This window comes from Schistosoma mansoni, assembly GCF_000237925.1.
Source record: "Schistosoma mansoni, WGS project CABG00000000 data, supercontig 0246, strain Puerto Rico, whole genome shotgun sequence".
NCBI lineage: Eukaryota > Metazoa > Platyhelminthes > Trematoda > Strigeidida > Schistosomatidae > Schistosoma > Schistosoma mansoni.
In genome coordinates this window covers 50,767-77,841 of record NW_017386109.1, presented here as the reverse complement: position 1 = coordinate 77,841, position 27,075 = coordinate 50,767, and the positions used below count along the sequence as shown (strand labels likewise).

Below are 27,075 nucleotides of genomic sequence, written 5' to 3'. Positions count from 1 at the left end.
TTCCATAAACTTCATTCCAAATTTTCAACTTTTTTCTTTTAAAATGGTAAAAGTATGGGAAAAATTCAACTTTACCAATTTACTGTTTCAAAAAACATTAATTGTAATTTACTAGTTGAGTATTGTATGGAAGCTTACAATATTGTTACATTTTCAATATAGATTAGACCATATTTGAGTCTATGATTTTGTTGTATTAAAAGTTGACTATTTACACTAATAAACAAATTTAAACCCTACACTCTACTAACTTCAGTTTGGGCAGTTGGATAGTGTTATTAGCCCTTACACTTAAAATATAGCTTAAAACCGAATATACAATGATCTGTAGTTGATAAATAAATTTGGTAAATCAATGAATTAAATTAATTAGTTACAATTTTTTATTCCTAGAACTTTGTTCTGTATGAGTTGTTCAACGTTTAGTCGAATACATTCTTTTTCTCACAATTGATTGATCACTGGGTGGTGATCAATGTCATGCATGTCAAGTCCTTCTTAGTGCTGATCGAATCCTATCGATCAAGGGTTTCCTGTTAACCACCTCCAACCACCATCTTACATTCTTTGTCTGTTACGTTATGTACATTAACTTACTAAAATGTATCGATAAATACAACATATATTTCTAATTAGTGTAACAGTGACACGTAAATGACATTAGTCCACTTTTCTTGTTATTTTGTCTTTATTACTATTATTATTATTATTATTCATGTAAATATGTTACGTTAATTTTAGAACTGTGACAGTATTTTTGGCACAATACACGAATAAATATAATATAATATAAATATTTTGATGTTTAAAATAATCAGTTTTTTATGACTGAGCAACTAAGTAAATGAAAGTTTACTTGGAACACCTAGTAGTTTAATGTTGACTATCTTTTTCAAACCAATACTATTTAGCGTGTTTATTTTGTTGTACGGTAGTAATTTCTTGCGTTAAGTAATTTATTATGACCTGCAGAGTCAATTAAATTAGAGATTTGGTTGTAACTCAACAGATCAATGATATATTGCTTATAATGAACTATGAGGATTTAAAATTTTAAACCTTATATTGAACTCATATATATATATATATATATATATATATATATATATATATATTTATATATATATGTACTGATGAGAAGTCCATGTACTAGGACGAAAACCCTGTCCAGTCGTTCTAGGCTCCAAACGGTTCTTAAACTAATTTGTTGTCACTATTAAAATTGCGTCAACGATATATTTTTCTGTTTTAGAATCAAATAAATCTTTGAGTAAAAGTTGCTTAGTATTTTAACTATAGTTTTCACACATAATTTATGTTTTCAGTATTGAGTATGAGATTTAAATTAGGTAGATGAGATCTTACGAAATTTACATGATAAGTGATTATATATTCTTTCGTTCGGCTTTCTAAATGTAACTGGAAATGAACAGAATGCTTAAATTTTCGTAGCGGTAAAAACCTACCTTCAGTATGTTCTAGTTAAGTGTTTTTAATGGTACATCGTTTACTGAATATTTTCTAAAGCACCTGTTTTTTTTTATAATGTATTTAGACTAGAATTGCGTTGATCGGATTGATTCCATCTGTTAAAAAGAACTAAATCCCTGAAACACCGTTTTCCTTGAAGTCAGCTGCCAGATAGACGTGTTTTTTCGACATTGTGACATCTGACGAACTTCCGTCTAATATGTAAACATGTGCATTTCAGAAGCTATATACAAGTTAGTGTACTAGGCTATTCGTCACGATTATTATAGAAGAGCCAATGATACTAGCTGGTTGACAGAGTTTTAGTAAGCGAAGCAAAAGTCAAATATGTAACTTGATGATTAGTTGCCGAAACTGAATGATTAAACAAAGACAGCGATATGTCAGAAGAAGTAAGTGAACACCAGGGTTATCTTTATATGGAATTCATATATATGCACCTGGATATGAATTTCTGAGATATTTTATAGAAAATGAGATCTCATATGTATTACGAGATCCAATTACATGAAATTGATAGTTTCAATATCAAATTCAACGTCAACAGAACAAGCTATGGAAAAAAAATACTGATAGTTAACATTTATTTAAAGTATGTACTGATGATGTCAGAAATAAGCAACAACAGTGAAAGCTTCACTATTAACCCATCAAGCTCATAAAACACAAAACCTTCCAAAAAGTGTGTTGTGCATACACTAGATAATAAACTTAGCTTATAGGTAAGACAGGTTATATTCGTATGTATGATAATGAGAATACTGTCCAATGTTACGAAGAGCTACCTGGACATCAAATTTGTACATTACAAACAGTAAAAATATATGCTGATGACAGAGATCGAGTACAATATAATTATCCTAAAAAGCTCAGTAGATAAGTAGAATAAATATACTAACAAGATAATTATGAATTAACTCAGTAATATATATCTAATGATGAGTTAGATTTATGTGCCATCCACATATTTTAACTGAAATCAACAACCTATTTATGCAATGATAAACATTTTGAGTAGTAATAATATGAGAATAATTTCAGAAAGCAAAAGCATATATCAATACAGCGAAAGTAACATGCCCAACAGAATAAGGACATATACTTTAGATGAAAGAAAAATTTAATAATACTATAACACTAGCTTGAATTCAACCCATTTAACTGTGTTGTATGCAGAAAGCATTTTAAAAGATTTGCCCGAGAAGATGCAAGCGGAAAAAAAGTACACAGTGAATTTGAATATACAAGCACAAATGTAACATTTTAAACTTAAAAGAATAGAAAAAAAAAGTAATCGAAGTACACAACTTATTCATGTTGAACACAATAGAAAAATACACAAAGAAAAAAATCGATCAAGTTGTACACATACATATACATATACTTACACACGCACATACACACTTACTTTTACGACTCGTACTGTCTATTTAGTATTAAACGTAGAAAAATTAAGTTAGGATTAAAGGGAAAATAGTGTATATAATGATCACTAAGTAGTAGATCAGTTCACAGAGAATTGTACCAAGAATCAAGATGACCTATTCTACAACTACCATATTCAGTGAACTAAAAAAGGTTTAAAACAATTCGCAAGTATTAACCATAAAATTTACTACTCTTGTGAGCCACTTTTAACCGAGAAGTACGGAGTTCAAACCTAAAACCTGACTGTTGAAAGTCAAATACTGTATTTGTTTGACAACCATTTGACTAGACTATTCAGCGATGAAACAGAAGAGCTCTAAGCTTTTCTGGGGTTACTATCAATCCTAAGACCGGATAAAGGAGGAGGGTTGATGATGGAGTTAGTAACCCCAGCCCATAGAAAAAAGCTTTGTTAAAAACGCTAACCAGAAAAAATCATTCAAGCCGTAGACAAAGAGTGATACAGTTATACCACTGAGGGTTTGTATAAGTTTGTCGGAGTTTGTGTTACTTCAATAGTAATATCTTTAGATTGGATTATTGAAGATATAACATTGTTACCAAGTGATGTATCAAGTAGTGATAAAATTAGATACTGGAAACGGGAAAATTATAATTTCAAGTTTGTTTTTTAAAAAAAAACAGATTATGTAGTAAAGCCTCATTATTCACTGCCCAGTGATTAAGTATATACTACGAAAGATGTGAAATAATTGGATTTCCTTTCCTAAAACACCTAATATATAACAATTATTTGCAAGCTAAATATACTTACTATACAACAAAATATATCATAATATTAATAACTGCCATTTAGAATTGTAAAAAAGCACAACTATTGTTCATTATATTTACACAATCAAGAAATAATAAGTTGGATTTTATTTTTCCCATCCAAAACTTACTCATTTCTATAATACCATCAATAAATTCAGCTCTTGTAAGTCGACCATCTCGATCACGATCTTTACGATGAAATAAGTCAATAACACGTGCTTTATTTGTACTTAACCATGAAACATAACGTTGACGCCATGATTCAAAATGAAAATCTTTCATTTTTTCCACTTCATTTAAATAAGCTAAACGTTCATTTAATTGAGATTTACGTGTTAACATTGCAATCCATAATTCTTTCCAATTTAAATATAATTGATTAATATTCGGTGAAGTGAAAACTGATATAGATGGACTATGTTGTTGATTTGTTATATTAGTAGAACGATTGGATAGATTACCACTGGATCGTATTGGTAAACGACTTCGGCGATTATTATTAATGTTATGAGATGATTTAACTGGTGTACGTCGTTTAGCATGTTTTATAATATTTTCATAAATAGGTTGTTTTTGTTTCACTTCTTCTTCTAAATGACTATGTAGATTGAGTAACTGTCCAATGATTTTTGAATCGTTTATTTCATTTAAAAATGTTGCAAAATCAGTAAGGGTTTCAGGTTGTTTTGAATCTTTACTATTTATATTACCATTACTACTGACAACAACGTTAGGTTGACGAACTAAAGAAGTTACAGGTGACATAGCAATACGCTCTTGAGTTATGGAAAATAAGTCTTTGGAGTCTATTGATTTTGAATCATTTGAGTCTAGTTTACTCTTAGCTGATTGCAGATTAGTTGAGGAAGATGACAATGATGATATCGGTATTAATGTTGGAATACTTTTTAATTCACTAGTTTTTACATGGATCCATTGCATGAGTTCTTCACGTTGAAGTTTACGTTTACTTTGTTCTTCTAAAGCTTGTTGCAAACGTTCTCCACGTTGTTCCGACCATGAAGTTAACTGGGTAAATTTTTTGTTTAGGAAAAAATTAATGAATAATAATTAGTGAAATTAATTTAAATGCAATTAGACATACTAGTTGGATTAGGTTATGGACACATTTATGTTAGTATTGCAAAATAGTAATCACGAGGGAATGGAAGAAGATCTCCTTTAATCCGTCTTTCATTAAAAATGGTCATCTGATCCATTTAGATTGTGAGTTCAATACTCATAAAAAGTCACAATATTTAAAGTCTTTAGAAATGAATTTATTTTAGTCGAAATAAGTAAGTACAAAATCAACGATTCATACCCAAATGCATCATCATTTAAAATTATAAATCCTTTAGTTTACAAGCTTGAATCAGTTTCTGTCTGATTTAGTTTGAACCACCGAAGAGTGTCACGTAAAACCTACGGCTTAAAGCTGAATAAACGAGTCTTCATTTTACTGTTGTAAAGGATTAGTTTTCTAAGTCGATCTGATTAACAAGACGGCATAATTTTTCCAGGCAACTCTCCATGATATTTCTATATCTGTTAAACACCTGCTGAAAATAGGATGTAAAATTAGTAAACGTCTCATCTGACTGTAGGACAATTTACTAAATTAAAAACAAAACTCTTTCATTATCTTATAGAGAAAGATCACAAAAATGTGATAATTTAGCTATCCAACTCACCATAATTTTATCTATACTCAACTGGCATCAAGTTAAATTCAAAACCATTCCCTAATTTATGGGAAATATTGATACACTATGTTACATTGGCATTATTTAATTGGGTTTGATTAAATGAACTTAATCTGTCTTACAAAATGATTTTAGTTTTGATTTTCAATGATGTGAGCATTTCAGCAGATCGTTTTTCATCAAAACAAGTTCTTGAACATCAAATTCAATGATTGAAATGAATTTCATTTATGACATTTTACTTGATAAACTCTATCTGCCGTATTTGTTTGTTGAGGTCAAGAAAAAGATAAATAACTGGCTAATAATGAGGTCTCTTGTAGTTATTAAAAGTTATTCTTAGTCAACACTTGTTAATGTGTTTTAACTACTATTCTTCATACGGGAATTTAAGGGCTATAAAACTGGGTGGCTTGATACGTTATTAATATGTGGTACAAAATGAAACCAATCAACCTTAATCCTATGCCAATTAGAGACTGACCAGTTGCAGTCCTAAAACATCAATGAGAAGATTCAAACAAACAATACTAAGTGAATTTCAACTTCATCCCATTGCACAAGCAAGTGGCTATCAGGACTCAGTGGCTGAGTGGATAACGCGATGGCGTTTGAAGCGAGGGTACTGGGTTCGAATCCCAGAGTGAACATCAACTGTGAGATGCAGGTACATCCAGCTGACGAGTCTCAAATAGGACGTAACGCGCGTCCTGGATTCTACTGCTAGCCACTATTCATCTTTGCTTAATCCTATGGTTTGATTTCGTTTTCTATTCGTGTTTAAATAGGTGAATATTAAAATAGAGTATCTATTAAGAGTACGTGAAGTACTTATAAACGGTTATCATAATTCAGAACATATATATGACAAGATAATCAGCAAATAAGTAACAGGTTACAGAGATATTGAAATCAGGCTTCAGTTATTCAATTGCCAATTAATTAAACTTGTAACACTAAAGAAACTAAATTTTCATTGAACAAGCAACATAAAAATACCCAATACATCGGAAACAATAAAAGTATATAACTACACAAAACTATCAATGGAATTATATGTAGTTAACTGATTCTAGTGTTACTTTCTGCTTTCTTATCGACAATACTCTAGCAATTGTTTTGAGGGAAATGTGTAAGGGAATTAACGACATCGAAAACAGAGATAAAAGTATCTTATTTTGTAATGAAATATAAACCCATATATTTAATAAGAGATCAGCCTGCAAATGTTCAAGGTTGTTAAGTAGGGTATTGTTGGGATGATCCTGAAAATTTCTCGCAATAGACATGAAAAGCTCAGGAAACATTAAGGAGCATTTTATCCAATCAGCGTCTGATTAGAAGTTTTGCTAGAAACATCGCGAAAATGAAAAGTCATATGTAGAGGTTCTGATTGGCTGATTACTACATTGATACTATGTTTAGTAGTATTCTAGAATTTTCAGGAAAACCGAGGGACTTTTAAAATACTATAAGAACTCTATATTTTCTGTGCATAAATGAACCTTTGGAGTAAAGTGCTTCCCGCATATTTTGTGCCTTTTCTCTCGTGTTCAAGTCGCTGTGTAGTTCTAGCTTAGGGTTTACGAAACTAGCTTAGGATCCGAATATAGAGTTCAATCATCAAGACTTATCAGGTATTTATTGCATATCACTCAGAGGTAAGTTTCTATTCAGAATTCAGTCGTAGCGTAGAACTTGGTATATATGTACATCGGTCCAAGTAGTCACACCCATTAGAACAACGAGATCAAATCTTTAGGGCGAATCCCAGAGTACTAGAGGTAGCAACAGTATTAGTGGTAATAAAAAAAGCTAGTCATCAAAGATACGATTAGAGAAGAAAATATAAATAGAAGTAAAAAGAACTATGAGGAACTGAGAAGTTTAGAATTTGGGAGAAGACAAAAAATGAATGCACATGCGCCATTGAGAACCGTTTTGAGCCATGTTATTCAAAGTCTTTAAACACTAGTTATGGTAATCACGCGGATCTTAACCAGGTGGTTCAGTCCAGTTGTCATTGACTTTATGGAAACCAATGTATCCACTGATCCTTGATGCTTAATGATCAAAAATTAAAACCAGAGACGGGCACACTACAGTTTTCTTTTGCAACACATGAACAGTAAGATAGATAGATTTAAGAGAAAAAAAAAGAGAACTCAGGATAGTTATTTATGCTTATTTTCTGTTTTCTGGTGAGATTTAATTTCCCTTACTCGAAAAGACTATAATTCATGGACGAACCAATCAGCTTTAAGATAATAGGTCTTGGATCTTAGCGCGAAATTCATCCACTCATTTGGCTAAATACTATTTCCGCATTATAGCTGATGTCAGTTCGTGATGAAAATCCTAAATCAAATTCCTAATTCTAACCATCAACTGTAAATCATAATCCTTATTCGTCAAACTGTTTTATAACCCTCATTTAGTCCTAGTTAGTAGGTCGATATTCCAATGTCATTTTAGCGTTGTTCAAAGGTCGTCCATAAATTATAGTCTCACCGATAACGATAATAATAATAATAATAATAATAATAATAATAATAACCATATATACAGTACGCATACCTCCTCCCATCGTGTACGAATAGTATTAACCCATTGACGTAAACGTTTCACAGCTGCTGGATGAGCTTGAGATAAAAGTTTATTGCCTAATTGTAAAGCAGCTTCAACTCGATCAGCTTGATTCATTAAATTAGAATGTGTTTGTCGATGAGCTGTAATTGCATCTGTTAAATTAGTTGGTGGATTGTTAGTGCCAGCAGTTTCAATTTCCAGTTCACCATCATCATCGAAGGTAGGTAAAGCAGCCAAACGATGAATGACACGTTCTGCTCCAGCAAAATAATCCATTAAACTTCGACATGTATCCTGAAATTGCTGCGCCTGTAAATGAAGACAACAGTATTTGTGAAACGTGTCTACTTTAGAGGATGTTGATAATGTAAGTCTGTAATAAAATGTAAGTTAACTTATTTGGCTTTAAGATACAAATTTTCTATGTGGACTAAAAAACTATCAAGCTTCTCAAACTGATATGTGTGTGTGTTGAGTCTTCAACTCGTGAATTACGGATTGCAAGTTGAGTGCCTCAACTACCTAATATTTAATATTTCACTGTACAATTCGTAAGCTATAATGCTGTAAGTAATCTAAAATACAGTGCAATGACGATGAGTTTATCTGAAAAGGTAATAAAGTTGTATGATAAAAATAAATAATTTGAATTAAATAACCTTGAGAATTTGAACAAATTAAAAACGGTTTCTTAATCAAAAACAAGCAGTTACTGGAATTTAAGGTGTACTTGTAGCGTCGTGTGCTATATCAAGCTCATTTAGCTTACTCTAGCTTTCGGACAGACCAGTTTACTTGTTCCTTTTGAGTCACATTTTAACTTTGATAATTATTCGCTTACTAACTTCGATTGTTTTTATGTAAGCGTATGTGTGTGCATTTCTTATTTTAATCAAAACATGTCTGTAACTTACTTTTGTCTGATTATAAATATCGATTCATATTTGGCTATATCGAGTTGATTCGCCTTCTCCATGGCGCGTCATTTATTTTCGCTTCTCTCCTCTTCACTCCGTTTCCCTGACTGTCTGTTTAGATCAACGATTGTATGAAATATACTTATTCAAACTTCATTCTCGTATTTGATTTATGTTGATGACTATATACGAGGGTAGCCAGGATGTATACTTCGATAACTCGATGACAATCATTAGTACGATCCAATTGGAGTCAGATATCGGGCCACTAAATACTAAACAGGCTGTTCTTAACACCCTATGACTACATAGTGTGACATAAGTTAAATTATCTCAGAATTAAACCCAAAACCTCCAGTTATGATAGTGAGCACCCTACTGTTAGGCCAATACGATGTAATCAAATGGTCAGTACTTTGAAGCTTTACTATATATAGTTATCATTCTTTAGTGTCTGAGACATGGATGATACTTTGTAGACGGTAATCTTTAGCACTGGTTGCAAATCAGGGAGAATATGAAACTAGAAAGGGATGATTGACAATAAGAATAGACGAAAATATAAGAAACGGAGAAGAAAAAGAGGTTGACAGTTCGACCTGCACCAAAACGTCGAGGGTCACAGAGAAGTTCGCTATTTATTGAAAAAAGACTAACTCTCCTTTCCGGTTCCAGGATATCAACATCAATGGATATGTGAGTTATCCGCCGAGGAACAACTTAGTACTCCAGGATTATGGCAAAGTCCAGAGAACAATCTTGTCCTCAAAAATGGAACATTCTGGTTTTGGTCAAGGTATCCTTCATCTAGTATATCTGTAGTGGTAGGATCTGAAAGAACAAGTGTTGTATTCAATATATCTGGAGACCGTCGAGTTAAGGTAATAGCTACGGTTGGAGGTCGCTACTACTTGCGAGGTCTGAGATGATATAGACCTAATATGGTACATCTCACATTTAAAGTGAACCTGAGAATAATTATGGGGACCTATGCTCCTCAACGAGGGGTAACAGGTGTAAGTAAGTGAGAATAAGTATGAAATAATGAGTCGGTAGAAGTGAAAGAAACTGAAAAGTGGAACATTTAACACAAAAGATTTGTTTTTCATTATTGGCTTTATGATTTGAACTCTCCGAGATAGTTGAGCTGATTAGGAGTTCCTAAAAGTCCACCTGCGTATCAAGCGGAAATATCTATTAATAATTATTAAGTGTTGGTGACATCATGATTACACTGGATCTCGTGACAAGCTACTATACAAACATAGTAACGTCACCATTATTATAAACAACTCTAAAATGTATTCCAGAAAAAGGAAATATCTTGGAATAGTGTGTTAAATTCCTATCGATCCATGGCTTTTACATTGGTAGATTATGTGACAACGAATTAAAACAAATTGTGAAGTAGGTTAAGATCATTAGAAAATATTTGCATACCAGTTAATGCAAATATTATAAGGTGATTACTCAATTATTACCATTTTTAATGCTTGATCCATTCGTTCACTACGACGTTGAGTTAAATTCTGTACACGATCCCATATTTTAGATAAATGATTTAATTGAGCTTGCATAGCAAACACATCAGCTTGATTGCTAGTTGATGAACCAGCTCCAGAGTCAGTAGTAGATGAAGCCTTATTCATTAAATCACTGGCAGCTTGATGTATTAATTTCACAGATGTGGAGCGTTGTTCCAGCTCAGCTTTGAAACGATGATGAGATTCTAATAATTGCTGAAATACGAAACACAAATAATTTACATTTTTATCCGTATAACACGGTTTTATAGGAAACTAATGTTGAAATTGCAGGAAATGTGACCTAGTTGAATTAATTTTAAACAATAGCCGTGTATGTAGTTAATTTAATCGTAAACCTAACACCTAGATTAGTAATCACTAACAAGGCTAAGTGCAACCTTGAAGAAGAGCGTACACAACTTATCAGTGAAATGAAGAAATTAGCATCGATCAAATCCATGAGCACAGAAATTATTTAACAGCACGGTTGGATCATAACTGATGAACTAGGTAAGTTGGTATTGGTTAAATAACAACTGATAACTAGCCAAAGAAGTTCAGTAAAGTTAGCTCAAAACTTTTAAATAATGTTCATACTCGATATCTTCTGGGGATGTGATGCAAATCAATAATTATAACTATGAAGTGGCTAACCTCGACAATATCCACATCACCATAGTTTCCAGTTTGTTGTTCAGCTAACTGTGGTTCAATCTTACTTAACCAATCAAGTAAAGCTTCCAATGCTTCTTTATAAAGACCAGATGCCAAAAGAGCTTGTTCTAAAATGCGTTGTCTAAAAGAGAAAGGAAAAAATTGGATGATGAAGTGTATATCTATAGCGAAAATCAATGATTCAAATAGTGTCAAGTCAGTTAATTGGATAGAATCCATAAGTTCATATTTTGACAATTCAGTCACTTTTTAATCCGGTATAAAATAACCGTACAATGCTCTGTAACTAATTTAATTTTGCTAGCTTCAATTCAAGTCGTTATTCGTTTGTATTTCTGAAATCTAGAAACATGCGGCTAAATCATGTATCACTTGTTATTCCAGAAGTTCAAATCAAGGTCAGGAGTTTTAAAGTTTTACTTATCCTATATTGTATACAATTTATGGAAACTAAATCATGAGCTCATTAGTGACTAACTGCGAAGGCTAAATCCAGGAGTTCTAGTGAGAATCTGTGACCAGTGGGATACGACCATGTTAGTAGAGAGGTATTTACTAATTGATAACAATGGATAGTGGTTGCAAAATACCATGAGTTGATTGAAGTTATAAATGCCAACTACTGAATGCCAACTACTGAATGCCAACTCAGTAGTCTGAAAGCTAAGCCATTTTTCACGAGGCTTGAGAGTTCTGGGTTCAATTTCCGGTGGGTTCGTGGGTGTGCACTCCCGAGGAGTTCCATAATAAGACGAAACAGCTATTCAGTGGTTCTCAACTTTCAACGATCACCTAACTATGGTCAATCATATGGAGAACCAATCGGAAGTAGAAAAAGACCAATCGATGGTGGCATCCGTAAGTGACCTAAAGGCCAAGTGCATTTCATTGGGGTCAATGGGCCAATTTCCTAAGGACATAGTGGTATATATATATGAGTGAGTAGTTGAGTATTTCATTCAGTATTGCAACACACTTTCTCGTCCACTCTTGTGTCCTCTCCCAAATGGTCATTTTGGAGTTTATCACATAGCATACCGTGTATCAGTATCCGATTTTGGACACCACACGTCACAACAGTCAGTTTGTGATTTAGATTACAAAACTACATCTATTGAGTGTCTCGTGAGATTATTGCCCAAACCATGCATCAGCAGTGAACCTAAAATAGTCAATATCTTTACTCTGAAAATTTCAAATCGATAAACTCTTAGCATTATTAAGTTTAATATAAGCTTTTAACAACTTGGTAAAAATATATACGAAAAACGAATAAGACCAGCTTGATGGTCCCAAACAACCGTTAATAAAAATCCTACTGATCCATAAATTACAGTAATGTTACATCGAAAAATCGATAGATGTACCACAAAATCGAAAACTGTATTTGCTTCAAAATATCTAAACGAAAAAACTGTTCGGTAATCCTCAGTTTTTAGTGGTTCTTCAGATGTCAGTTTGCAATTAAAAGTATCTTCAACGTAGGCAAATTTCTACAAATCAACTCACTGTGTATGTGTTTCAAAGAATATGAACTGTTAGGTCTTAAAGATGACTGAACCCTTCTAAATTTATCATATTTCACTTAAACTATGAAAGGTCATTAATGAACTTGACCCTTTCTCTGGCCTTAGTTCATCAACATATGAGGTCTTTCATTTTTGGATTTGCTTGTAACAATTGTTACTATAATACCATATCGCGAAGATTAAAGCAATGAATAGTTGCATAGACTATTTGAAATGATCATGACCGATAGACCGACGATAACGAAACTCAAAAAAGTGGTCATCGGACAATTGACCCAGTCCTCCATTGACTATACCGCAACGCCTTACAGCTAAATAGATCTCAGTTTCATTTTATTTATAGAGTGCTGTTCTTGCATTCTATATAAGTGGAAGATATACAATTGTCAACACCTTATTTTTTTAGCTGTCTATTTCAGGTTTTTTATCCCAATCCTCTAATTCCTCCAGAGAGTAGATCGAACACTGCTGAAATTAGTTTAAATCATTGACCGTGAATATAATACGGGGAATATAACAATCATAATGTATGTATAAATTATGAATGAGAAATTTTGTATTAGATTATATTCATTGTTTGTTAAAGACTAGTTTATAAAAACTGACGGCATAAATGCGTTCGTTTGAATTTACGATTAAAGTAGGAATTTCAGGTCTAGTTATACTTGATATTTAATAGATTAGAGATTATGAAATTACCTGGCTAAGGCTTTTGTACACACTGCTTGCCATAAATGCTTTAATTCACTGACCATATCATCTAATTCATCATGATCACATACTGGTGCTCTGTCACGTAGTTGTCTAGCGTAACGACGCACTCCATCATAAGCCACAGTACGTGTGCTTAATGCTCGTTGTAATTCACGATGTAATGCTAATTGATAAGCGACTTTCTCAGGTCTTGTAGCGACACGATCACCATCTTCCTCCAATGAAGCCAACTGTTCCTTTAACCAATCTGTTAACGATGTCCAATTATCCAGAAAGTTACTGGCCTCCTAAAAATTAATCGGAAAGATCATGTCTCCTTTAAGTAGAATATCAAATCATTCGTCTGTTACTTAAGTGTTCAAGCATTATAAGCAAAAGTAGCCAGTCAATGTAAAACGTACTAGAACATTTAAACTTTGTCATGCCTTTTATACAATAATTAGTCAACTGATTATTTTTGCCAACACTTTGATCCATTCTTTTCTTTCTGTTCAAAAAGCAAGAATAGTTCAAACTGTCATATGCTGTTACTGTTAATTTCGGTTAAAGTATCTTATTTATTTATTTATTTGAACACATAAATATTGGTACACGGAGGCATCATATATATATATGCGCCACACAAAACAATGGGAATGGGAAGGGAAAAAGAGGGTAAGGTGCATATAAGAAAAAAAGAAAAAAGAAAAGAACAATAACAGCCACAGGTTAGTGTATGTTAGTGTAATAGTAATATTAATAATAATAATGGGGGAAACAGAAATGTACAACCCTAAGAACTCTCTTAGTTAAGGAAGTTATAACCACTTTTTATGAAAAAAAGTAAAAGAAGGTTACAACAGGTTCGCCACTGGCTTCTATTCTGGGCCATATCTGATAACGTTTCTGGCCACTGTGTTGCACTATCTCTCGGACCCCAGCCAGGGAGTCGTGAAGGACCAACAGAAGCCAGCCCTTTGCAGATTTCTTTCATACCACGACACCATGTCATACACTGACATCCTCTCTGCTTCTTCCAAGCAGTCCTAGCGTCGGCAAATAACGCACGACGTGGAATTCTCTGGGACGACATTCATAGAACATATCCAAGCCACCGAAGTCGATGTTTCAAGATAGTGACACCAATTGAATTATCGTCTCTGTACCCGAACACACGATGCCGAACCTCTACATTACTAACATGGTGTTGCCACTGGATGTCAGCAATCCTTCGGAGACAACGATGATCAAACACAGAGAGTCGTCTAACATTCTCAACTTGGAGAGGCCAGGTTTCACAAACATAGAGCAAAACTGCCTTATCTTATATTTGCATCGTAGATAGCTAAATTGAACCATGTGAACATAATACTCTGTTATATTTGTCAAGAGATATTTACCGCACTCACTATCATACATTCATTTTCAAGGAAATGATATACAGTTGACAAAATGACTTTTATAGGAAATAAACTATTTAGAAAGTAAAAGAGTTACTATGGTATTTTGGAAGAAAGCAAAGAACAACAAACTAACCTTTAGACCAGTGTTAAGTTGACGTGTACGTTCTGCACTACGTGAGACTAATTGCTCCCATCTAGTATGAATACTAGATAAAAGATTTTTTACCAATATTACATCTTGTTTTTGTGATTGACATTGTATTTGACTTGCTAAACGATCTAAATTAATTAAAGCATCACGATGTCCAGTAATTTCTTTACGTAATTCAGTGTGATCACGTATTAATTGAAATAGGCGAGCTACAATACGACTGACTGGTTTCTGTTGTAATATAATACGTTCCATTTGTGTAAGCCATTGCATCATTTGTGATAAATGATCATGTAATTCTTCGACTTGTTTTAAACCTAATTCCATACGGTCACGAATATCTTGAGCATGTTTTAACAATTGAGCATGATGTTCAGAGAAACGTTCAAGATTAGTAGTTAATTGATTAGATGATTCTGCTGCAGACTGATTAACTAACAAAGCAGCTGAATTTCGACGCAGTTCATCAAGCTGTTTACGTAGGGAAAAAGAGTAAAAAAGCACGAGTTAACTTAAGCATGCATAAATAAAATGTAGTAATTACCATTGTCTACAATAAGCATATGACAAATAGTTGAAGTAAAGACATTATTTACCTCTGATCCAACTTTTACAAGTTCATCATAAACTTCCATGAAACGACGTAACTGTTCACGTGCACTATCTGGTAAACCACCCATAATGCGTGCACCTGGTGGGGGCATCCGACTTTTTAACTGTCGAGTGCGACGTATAAGTTGATCCAACTGACCATGAAAATTAAAGGTCTACAAAATAAAAACATTTGGGATCATTTAAAATATTGATGTCTGTAAGAAAACTGCAAAAGTTGTACCTGAAGGCAATCAACATGTTTGTTCCATGCAGTTTATTGGTAAGGTCAAATTTACTGAATTTTAATCCATTGCCTTCTTCCGGTTCCTACTATACAGTTAAAAGTCGTGTCTCGTACCCATCTTTTTTTATTATCGTTGAAGTAATAAAAATGAAGCTTATGATAGTTCTCAACAATTTACTTCCAAGGTAGAGTGTCATCAGTTATAGACAACGTGGAACCCTAAGTGGAATGTAAATTAGTAATAATTCTCTTACTCAAACTAATATGAATTAGCCATAAACAGTAAATGCTTTGAGTGAAACAGGTTATTTTTTAAAAAAAACTATCCGTACAGATCGTCATACCTCACTCAATGCTTCTTCTAATGCTGCTTGTTTATTGCGTACACTCAGTTTCAAACGTTCCCATGCTTTATTCATTTGAATAATTTTATCTCGGATATCTGGTGTTTTTAAATCTGAAGTCTGTGATTTTCTTTTGACATCTTTATTAGTATCTATTCCAGAGGATTTGTCGATTTTCTTGCAATCAGCACGTTCTAATTTTCTTGCTTGTTCTTCTATTCTTACAACAGCTAACTGATGACTGTTGATATTGTGATGAATTATCTTAGTGACAAAGTAAGAGAGAGAAAAATAATTAGCCAAGAAAATTATAAAACTGCATAACTTATAAATGTTAAGCATTGATTAATAGGCAAAATTCAGACTTGATAACTTTAACTTCTGTAGTGGAAACAGCTTCAGTTGTTAGCATTGTAAACTGAGATCGCGATAACTGAGACTAAAAATCTACTAAGTTGATGAGTATAAATAAGAATTAAAAGTTGATCAAGGGCATACTATTGATAATCTTTAAATTTTCAGCCTGAAACGTTTTACACATACAGAAACTTCAATGGCTGAATTCATGAGTTGATTTAAGCTAGACCACCATGGAAAACCTACAAGAACTGGACAGATGTTTCGCCCTAGTATGGGAGGGATCGTGGATGAGCATTGCTGAGGAGTCCAACAATAGGACGAAACAGCCGTCCAGTTCTTCTAGGTTTTCCATGGTGGTCTAGTTTAAATCGACTCACGAATTCAACTATTAAATTAATACAATCTCCGCAAACCCACATACAGAAATGTTATACTTTAGTAACTATAGTTAAATAGGTTTAGTAGTGTTGATGGTATTTTAACAGCTTCTATGTTATTAAACGTCGGCATGAACAAACTTTAATAACTCAGATAGTATTTGACTACTGATTCATTTTTGCCTTCTTACTAACCTTATTCTCTTCATAGGAAATTATGACTTTCAGTACCTGTACTTCATAGATTCATTTCCTTGTAAATCTATACATATACATCTCATGTATGCTCGTGTGCATCTGTAATCTTATTTCTTCATCTAATCCCTGTCTCCTTATCGCATTATGCATTATCTACTGTTATATTCACGTTTGTGATGAGTAATATTTCAAGTAGATCTGCTTTCTTCACTTCCCATCTCTTCGTCTGTCTTCCGAATACATGAATTACAGAGATCCGAAACATTCACATTCGAATTTTTATATCCATGTTATTATTAACAGGACTTGTCGATATAACATGTACGAAATTAAGTTAGATATATGTTTCAATAACATCAAGGTCATTCGATCGTTATGGAGTCGACAACAATCACTAAAGTACAAAATGTTATGATTAGACATTACTATTTCATAACTAAAGTATACTGAATTATTGGTCAGTTAGTTGCATTACTAATAAAGTACTCCTTCAGAAGCTTTTATGCTTAGAGATTTTTCATGTTAACCTTTCCATATATATCATTCAATGTTGTCCTACTTCTATTGAAGCTATACAATGTGGTGTTGAGAAGAGTTAAAATAACATCACACCATATTAGCATATACATATTTTAGAGTATGGGATACTTAGTTAACACATATAAAGCATACTGCAGCTTCTAGAAGAATATCTAACCCAAAGGGATTTTTGACCAACAGTCTATAACAATGTAGTCCAATTCCTTAGCGAGTTCCTATAAGTTCTGCATTATTGTAAATCAGATTTGCATCTCTGAATTATAAACAGAAAGCATGCTGTATGACTTATAACCTACTTGTTTGTAATTGAATAAGTACTGAAAGCAGTCTTAGTATCCTGAAAGTAAGGAATAGTGTTTCACAAAACGTTAACAACATCCCTTGTTAATTAATTTGAGAAAAAAGCTCTTTTTTGCACTCAAAATAGTCTCAATAGATCTAACTACTTGTAAGTAGTGTAGATATACTTAAGAAATTTTCAAGGGGATTGTCCAAGATTTATGTAACGATCGTATGGAGTAGTCTATAAGTCTACGAGACTGGTAAATGAATGTGGTACCATCAAAACTCATTACTTCATCTCCGTTTTCAGTATCAACACGATTTAGGACCATAACATTGTACTGATAGCGTGTAATAAATTTGACAAATAACTGTTTAAGTATGGATAGTTATGACCAAAATAATAATTGTAATTATTATTCAAGCCAATTTTTATGTCCACAACCACACAAAACATAAAAGAATATACATAAAGACACACAGAAATAGGCACACATTGACACCACATCCCACATAGAGTAAATTATGCAACATCCAAGTGATAACACACAAAATAAACAAAAGAATATGAAAAAGGTAGAAAAAGGGAGAAATGTGAGAAATGATGAGTTATTTGAGGTTAAAAAGACATTCAGTCAAAAGTAAATAGCCATGAAACACATTTCTCGCCAAATCAGGAATTCTAACTGGTTTTTAACTGAATGCTGAACTTAAGTTTATGGAGACAAAGATGTTAAGTCTGTACATTAAACTAATCAGGAATACTGTAATCGCAACTTTATGCTTGTTAGCATAGTCTCACTCTAGAAACCTTGTGCCTTAGTAGTTCAAAACTTCACTATTAACTCTGATATCTACCTCTCTTAACACGGAGACTTTTAAGAGAAAAGGCTACACAACAGTATTACGAGTTTGAATTCGTTCGTTTCAAAAGCCCGATAAAATTATAACACTCGGAAAAAACTCAGTCACTTTTGCTATTAAAAGTTAGTATCCTCAACTGTTCGTTCACATAGGTTCATATCGAATTTTAATGGTTGATTAAACACTCAGGAAATTCCAACTTAGATGGTCGAATCCGTTAATTGACCGGATCAAGACAATAAATCAATGTGGTTTTTATTACCACAATCGTGTATTACTGTATAGAGATTCTACATTAAAAATATTAAGATATATATTATTAAGTCCCGCATCTTTTTGGAAATTCCTGTTTATAATATTCAAGAGTAATTTGGGTATTTTTGTTATGATGAATTAAATACATAACATGGGCAAATATTTTCTACAGTTTCTGGTAAGGCTTTACATTACAACGGATTATATCGGCAATTCCAAGATTTTTGTATAATCATTGTCACCATTTTTGTTTTCTAATTCGTGTATTATAATCTTGTTGATCATCAAAACAGTCTGAATGATCAAAACGAATAGTTCTATTTTTGATTGTAAAACATAAAGAAAGCTTACAGAATTAAGGTATACGAGAATGAGTTGAGAAATATAAATGAATTCCAGAAGACATTTTATAAGTTAAGCAAATTGTTTAAGTATGTTCCAGTGATATCCACTTTTACAAAAAAGAATTAACAGGAACTATTAACTAGATATGTGTATTACCAAAGCGTACTGAGTAGCGTAATAACCTAATAAGCATTTTTCCATCTGTCATAAGGAAATAAGCAGTTTTTTCAGAGAGATTAGTATAAATAGTTAAATAAAGTGTTGATGAGAACTAACGTCACTACTGATCAATGAAATAAATGATTTTCGAACTGATAATTCTTCTGATTGAACGCTAGATTTGGTTCAATTTCTTCTAGTAACCCCCAGGCTACACAGAGACTTGAACACGAGAGAGTAGGTGCGAAGTATGGAAGGAACGCTTTACTCCAAATGTTCGTTTGTGTACAGAAAATCGAGGGTATTTATGATATTTTAGATGGCCTTGGGCTTCCAGAAATTTCTGAAACGCTGCTTAACCGAGTAGCAGTATAAGTAATCATCTAATCAGAAACACGACATGTGACTTGTCACTTTCTAGATGTTTCCGGCAAAACTTCTATTGAATGCTGGTTGAATAAGATGTTTCTCAGAGTTTTCAGAGCCTTTTTGGCTTTTTTCTCGAGTTTTCTGGATTCCCCCAACAAGAAAAATGAACACTTCACCGTAATTAATATAAGCTTATAAGATTTATAGCACTAACGTTTCTTTCCTTTCCGTTCATCATACTAGCAACATGACAAAACAAGTAAAAGTTTGGTGAAACATTTACTATAGAAAGGTTATCGAACTCAAGAAACCAATGACTTACTTTAATGCGTGCTAAATCAGCTTCTAATCCTCGAATATTTGCCCGACGTATAGGTATTTGATCTACAGCTGTTTGCATTTGATCAATCCATTTAATTAATCCATCAATAGCACTTTCAAATTCACCTAAACCAAGTAAAACAGTTTGTAAACGATGACGTCTACTATTGCCGGAATCTAATAAATTGTCCCATCGTCGATTAGCTACAGTTAGATCAGATTGTAATGATGTAGTATTTTGTACTGGAACTGTTCCGTCATCGCCTATAAAAAAAATCAGTAAAATGGAATAAAATGTAATGGGCATGTAATGTGCATAGTAATCTATTGGATATGAAGTGGATAAATTGCTAATTCACTTCCGAGTACAAATTTCATACAACTACCACATATTAATCAAACAGTAACAGAATAATACTCCGCACATTGTCAGCAAGGTGGAGAGAAGAATGAAAAGGATAGATTGTATGGGCTGGTACTATGTCAAGCGTACATAGGTTATTCTAGCCTCTGAACAGACCAATCTATTCATTCTCCTCAAGCCACATTTTTCCCTGTCACTTATTCGCTTATCAACCTTGACTGTTTTTATGTAAGCGTACGTGTGTGCATTTCTTATCTTGCTCATCACATGTCTGTAGCTTATTTTTTGTTTAACTTTAAATATTGATTCACGCTTGGATAAATCGAGTTGACTCGCCTTCACCATAGCGCTTCACTTTGCTTTGCTTCGCTTTTCGAGCAACGGTTGTACAAAATATACGAATTCAAAAATTCATTCTCGTATTTGATTTATTTAATTACGTTTTTTTCACTTCTTAAGGGTAAATAGATAACCGACATTAAATTAACACAAGTTTAAATAGTACAAAGGAAACCATTTATTTAAAAAAACCAAAGTATATGATATGAATTAACTCCGCCTGTAGCTCCTCCTGGTGCTTCTGTCGGTCCCAAGCCAGGGTAAAGGAGGAGGTTTGGGCATGGGGTTAGCGACCTCATCCCGTAGAAAACCTACTCGCTAAAAAAAACGCTAACCAGAAAAAGTTATTCAAACCAAGTAATATGATATGAATTAGTCATAGGTAAAAATTTTAATTAATTTTTCTTACTTGTATCATCTAAAGTGAAACGTTCATTATCTGTATTAGACATCAATTTTCCAGCTAACCAATTTAATGCTTCTACATCAGAATGTTTATTCATTAAATTATCATTCCATTGAACTGTTTCACTTAATTGTTTTGTAACAATATCAACATCATTTGATATAGGCTGAAAATTATCGAATATATTTTCTTGTTCTGTCAACCATTTCATTAAATCTACTAAATCAGACTGGAATAAAAAGAAAGAAAATTGGGAAAAAGGTATATATATATACAATGATGAAAAATGATTCCATCACTCGTATATGTTTTGTTTATTTGATGTATACTACTTTATTAACATTTAAGTAACTAAAGAATATATAATGAAATTTGAAGTGTATACATGGTGGATAGACTTGTTAATATGGTAAAACTCAAGCGAAACACTTGAATTGAATGTACAATATGATTCTAAGTTATAATTATTAGGACTCTTATGAGATAGAAACTTTGTGTGAACATAGTTCTGTGGTGTTTGAATGAACCAATGATTCCCTTGTATTGATGATTGCTTGATTTTGATTTCCAAATATAATACATTCGTTCGAGTTCATCTGATACTTCTTGATTAAATTGCGTTGTTTCTGGGATTACTAGTTTATACTATAATTCAAATACTCCTAGCTATCACAAGTTCATACATATGATTATTTACATAGGCCAAGGTAACTAGGTTTTGTTTAAAATTTTAATGCTGAAAGTACCGACTTTTGTATGGCACAGACTGGTACTTAGGGGGGGGGGTAACATTTCCGAAGAAACCTTCGAAGAGTTACATCATTTGGACCCCTAATTTTAGGGGATATCATCTTCATGTTCTGTTAGTAAATTGTAGAGGGCATCCAAATTATTATATTTGTTAGTGTCATTACTCTCCAAAATAGAATGTGTCTACAGACAAGGATGTGTAGACTGTAAGGATTTATATAGTCTGGAGACTTCTCATGAATTCGTGACTCGTGCCAAAGAACATTTAATCTATACAAAAAAAACCTCCAAACAATATTGCAGAACTAGAATTTCTACAAATCAATTTAGCGCTATCAATACATTCTATCTTTAACAACCATTAACTTGATGTTAATTATATCAAGATAATTCAAAAAACGTTTTCTAATTATAAGGGAATGAGATTGGCTAAAGTATTTCAAATTCCATTAAATGCTACCACACTTAATGATCTATCGTATATGGACCATTTATCAATACAATTAATCCTGTTCACATCTTACATCATTAACAAACACACAAATATTGTTAACTTTAATTATCCGCATTACAAATAGTACATTTTTCACACCCACACAAATACACTCAGCTGGATCTCACATAGAATAACTTTGATCAAAATAACTTGATCAAACTGATTTAATTTTGATTTTACTAAAAATATTTTGTTTTGCTTTTTTTATACTACTTAAAGTTGTGCTAATTTGTTACTTATTATTGTTATTCTATGGAGAAATGAGCTATGCTAAATCACAAGATGTCAGAAATTTAATTTTCTACTCATTTGGACCTAACAAATATATTATTTTTGCTATTTTTTGAAGATGCAAGATTATAGAAAACACTTACTTACTTACTTACGCCTGTTACCCCTCATGGAGGAGCATAGGCCACCCATTATTATAGAAAACAGGTGATGAATAATTTTAGCACTGGAACTAAAAAATGAAACCTAGCAAGAATAATGTGTTTTTATGTAGATTTTCAATAGAGTTTGATTGATGCTTCATGTTTCCTAACGAGATGCACAAAGAATTAGCTGTAAGCTATGACAATGAAGCCATAATTTAAAGCATTTACAGTTAGAGGGCTTAAAATGTTAAGATCGTTCTTCACAACAATTGAAAACTTTGAAAAGGATGTGTTTTGAATACTGAGAATCATTTATGAAAATCATCATTCAAAGTATTATATTCAGATGATCGATGAAACTAAGCTAATTGGCACAAATATGTTTATGATGTAAGTAATAAGTTGACGATAGAAGTTTACAGACTGTCGGAGAAGTGACTAAGTTGGTTTCATAGTCTTCCAGACAATTGAATGTGAAGTTGAAGGGACACAAACAATGTTCGAAAAATATTCCAAAATCCTCGGTTGACATAAAGAAACTTGAGAATAAGTCGGCGATAGTGTTACATTTTACACACACACACATTAATAATTTATAAACAATTTTCCAACCTTCAACTTGCACTTTTATTTTATTTTTTCTTTCATATACAACATATTGACATCTAATTTCAACTATTAATAACTCAATCTTACACATAAAAAGCACACACATGATTCACTCAGTCATTTATTATCACATCGTGAACTTTTCACATAATTCGTATTTAATTGACTCATGTTATCCTATTTACTAAAGTCAACGTCTAAATATGATTGGATTAGAACGGTATAGATCTAATTGTTACACACTATATATTTCTTTGGTGATTTTGTTTATAACCCTGAAGAAGTCCAGACAAGTTTGCTGGAAGATAGATGGGGATTATTTAAATTTCAAGATAATTTCAAATATAACTTTCACATACAAAGAATATTGAAGACAGTTTAATAAATCAATATAGACTAAATATGATTACTTCTTTAAAAAAAGAAAAGAATTATTGATTGGCCTACCTTAAACTGTGCGGCACATATTTCACGTTCATTGAGTTGTTTAATTAAACGTTCACATTTATCAACCAGATGTTCATGTGATACTTTTAATCCATGTAAAGCATAATCAACTTCATTACGTATAGCTTGTTCTTCATCTCGTCTTAAACCAAAGCTATCAGTCATTATTGTTGGCAATATTGATGTTTGTGATAGCGATGATGGTGTTGAATTGTCAGTTATTTGTCCATTAATTAAATTGATCAATTTCTGACCAGCTTCATAGGATTCATTCAATTGTTGATTTACATCATTTAATTCTTCTCTTAATTCAAATAAATCTTTACATTGTTCTTTATAACTATTTGAATCAAGTGGATCACGTCGAATACATGGATCATTTAAACTACAACCTGATCCGATAATGTCTAATGATTCTTTAATTTTATCTAATCTATTTCTTAGATCTGATATAATTGGCCAAAATTGTTCTGATGATGTTTTGTAAGCTGATTGTAGTGTAATTACACGTGAATTTAATTTATTATGTAATTTTATCCAATCTGTTTGAAGTTTTTCAGCATTTTTCAAAACTAATAAATGATAATGATAAATAATGAGAAGTAGAATAAAGAAAACTATATGAATCTTATTTTTTTTTTAAAGAATACTGTAGATATTGAAATTTGTCTTACTATGTGGTAATGAATTTTTGCGACAAGTTGACCTAAAACTATATATATAACAGTCTCAGAAAGATACACATATTACAAATGTGGGTTATTTAATGGTCATGAGGAAGTAATTATTAGTTTTATAGAAGCTATCGTAGTGAACAAGAACACAAGCGGGGACGAACAGATGTATTAGAGCACGAAATTACATAATCTTTTAGTAAAATCTGGGAACTATACAGTAAATATCTTATTTGCAAATTGTAAATCAATTGTTTGATTTTGTTGTTCCTTCATTTCCATACCAATCACTCTCTGCTCACGTTCTCTTCTCTTCCATCTTCTCAACCTTCTGACCCCAGACATTCCACTTTCGGTTGGTGATACACACTACCTATATCTGTCGATATCAGTTGCAAACACCACACTATAATTATTCCTCTCTTTTAATACTAATTAGCATGAACAATGATAGTAGTATTCACTTCAGCTTTCATCAAGGATGGAAATCAACTAACATGCTATTAAATGTAATGGACCGTTGGAGTGGCTACTTTTTATGCTTCAACATAATGTGAACTCAAGTAATCTTCCATTAAAATAGTTAGTTATATACTCTTTTCAACTAGTTAAATTTTCATGATAATCCCGGCATTAGTATGATGATATAAAGTTATGAGTGATTGTTCTTTTTTTAAGTCAAACTGAATTATATCATCGCTGGTTGGGATAGAAATTAGCAATGCCTATTTCGTCTTGTTTTAGGCTCATCAGTAGAGAGAGGTTGTGATCAAAGTATTAATGATTTGAATGGCAAAGACGACAACAATGAAATAGCGAGGACGACAGTAAAGTAGCAACAACATGAAACTACAACTACTAATGCATAACCTGGACAACTTTACCTTAATTTATATTATTTATTTGTCTTCATGAATACGCCAGACAATTCTAGTGATTTTACAATAACTCCTATATGAGTTTATTCCAGTTTCTGGACAGGCGAATCATTTCGATCCTATTGATTATTCTATATACCTTATATTCAACTTAGTTACTTATTATTCACTTGTAATCCTAAGCATTTTTATACATGTGTGCACACTAGTACTTGTGTATTTCGTAGATTGGGTATAAAAATTAGTGTATGTTAGCAGTTCCAATGATTAACCCTATTCATGCCATCTCTTATGTTGTTTCTGTTTCTTATGTTCCGATGTATGAAATATATGGATCCTGAACACACATTGCATTTAACTAATTTTATACTGTAATTACTAATGCGTCTGAGTAAGTGCACGTATACGAAGTAATAAAATCCTATATTCTATTCGTCGTTATTTAACTGGAGTCAATTAAGGACTAGAAAACATTGTTTAACTACATTTAAATCATGAGTCGATCTAAGTTAGACCACGATTGAAAACCTGGAAGCACTGTACCGTTGTTTTATGCCATTCCTCCGGGTTCTCGGTGTTGATCTAACTTAGATCGGTCCATAGCTTCAGTGAAATTGAACAATCTCCACAACTCCATACAGACTATTTAACTAATCGTGTAGAACACATATATACACACAAACACATTCACAAGTACAGATTTATAAAATAAAAGTGTGCATAAACATAAAAAAGTATTCCTTTAACAACATTTCAGTACAAAAACAAAACGTTTAATAAAGCAAAAATTACAACAAATAATAACTTAAAACGAAAATGAAATTCCCATCCATCCAAATTATAAGGTATCGATAAGTAATCAGTCCATTTAACATGCAGAGACTTTAATTGAATGTAGGAATGAGAAATATGTTACACTTGAATCGTTAAAAAGATCGATTACGGAGAATTTTAAAACTGCAAAATATTTATAAATTGGTTCAGGAATAAAGAGAAAAAAAATAGTGATTATATGTTGATAAACCTCGATACATAAAAACAGACTGGATAGATATAAGAAAGCAATAACTTTTTTCAGTAGGGAAACGATCGTGTACGAAATGGCATAAACGACTTCTGTCGATAATAGTGAGTTGAATAATCAGAATCCTCAATAATGAAACATCGAAAACTTTGAGTTAAAATGATATGTAGGTGTCCGTTTTCTATATAGCAGTTTTTGCGTTATTTTAGTAAACTTAGTACTACTTAATAATACTCAGTAGTTTGAGAACGCTTGGTGTATTTTTGTTTCAATGAACAACCTACAAACTCCTATAAACAGTTATGACGCCTAATGATGAAAGCCGAGATTCTTCGGAAGTCACAAGGCCGATGCCCCTTCTAACAACCAGAGCAACACTATTTATAGATACATGGAACGTCCGGACAATGTGGGAGACCGAGAAGACCAGTCAAATAGCAATGGAGGAGTTACAAATTGGCAGTATTTATAATAAGTAAAACTCATTGGACACAAGCTGGACAACAAAGGCTAGATACGGGAGGGATGCTGCTGTACTCCGGTCACAAAGAGGAAAATGCTCCACACGCTCTGG

The 27,075-nt window shown here is 32.6% G+C and overlaps 1 protein-coding gene across 1 annotated transcript in view; it reads right to left on the bottom strand.

Moving 5' to 3' along the window:
- The window catches only part of Smp_138620 (hypothetical protein), a gene marked incomplete at both ends in the record, with an annotated part of 56,667 nt that overhangs the window by 6,792 nt on the left and 22,800 nt on the right, over window positions 1–27,075 (bottom strand). The window contains 11 exons of the mRNA XM_018792584.1: window positions 3,825–4,725; window positions 7,980–8,300; window positions 10,390–10,647; window positions 11,089–11,230; window positions 13,338–13,639; window positions 14,868–15,356; window positions 15,482–15,652; window positions 16,068–16,331; window positions 20,139–20,401; window positions 21,250–21,475; window positions 23,926–24,552. Of these exons, the coding sequence (XP_018644196.1) occupies window positions 3,825–4,725; window positions 7,980–8,300; window positions 10,390–10,647; window positions 11,089–11,230; window positions 13,338–13,639; window positions 14,868–15,356; window positions 15,482–15,652; window positions 16,068–16,331; window positions 20,139–20,401; window positions 21,250–21,475; window positions 23,926–24,552 (3,964 nt within the window). The remainder of the gene's footprint in view (window positions 1–3,824; window positions 4,726–7,979; window positions 8,301–10,389; window positions 10,648–11,088; window positions 11,231–13,337; window positions 13,640–14,867; window positions 15,357–15,481; window positions 15,653–16,067; window positions 16,332–20,138; window positions 20,402–21,249; window positions 21,476–23,925; window positions 24,553–27,075) is intronic.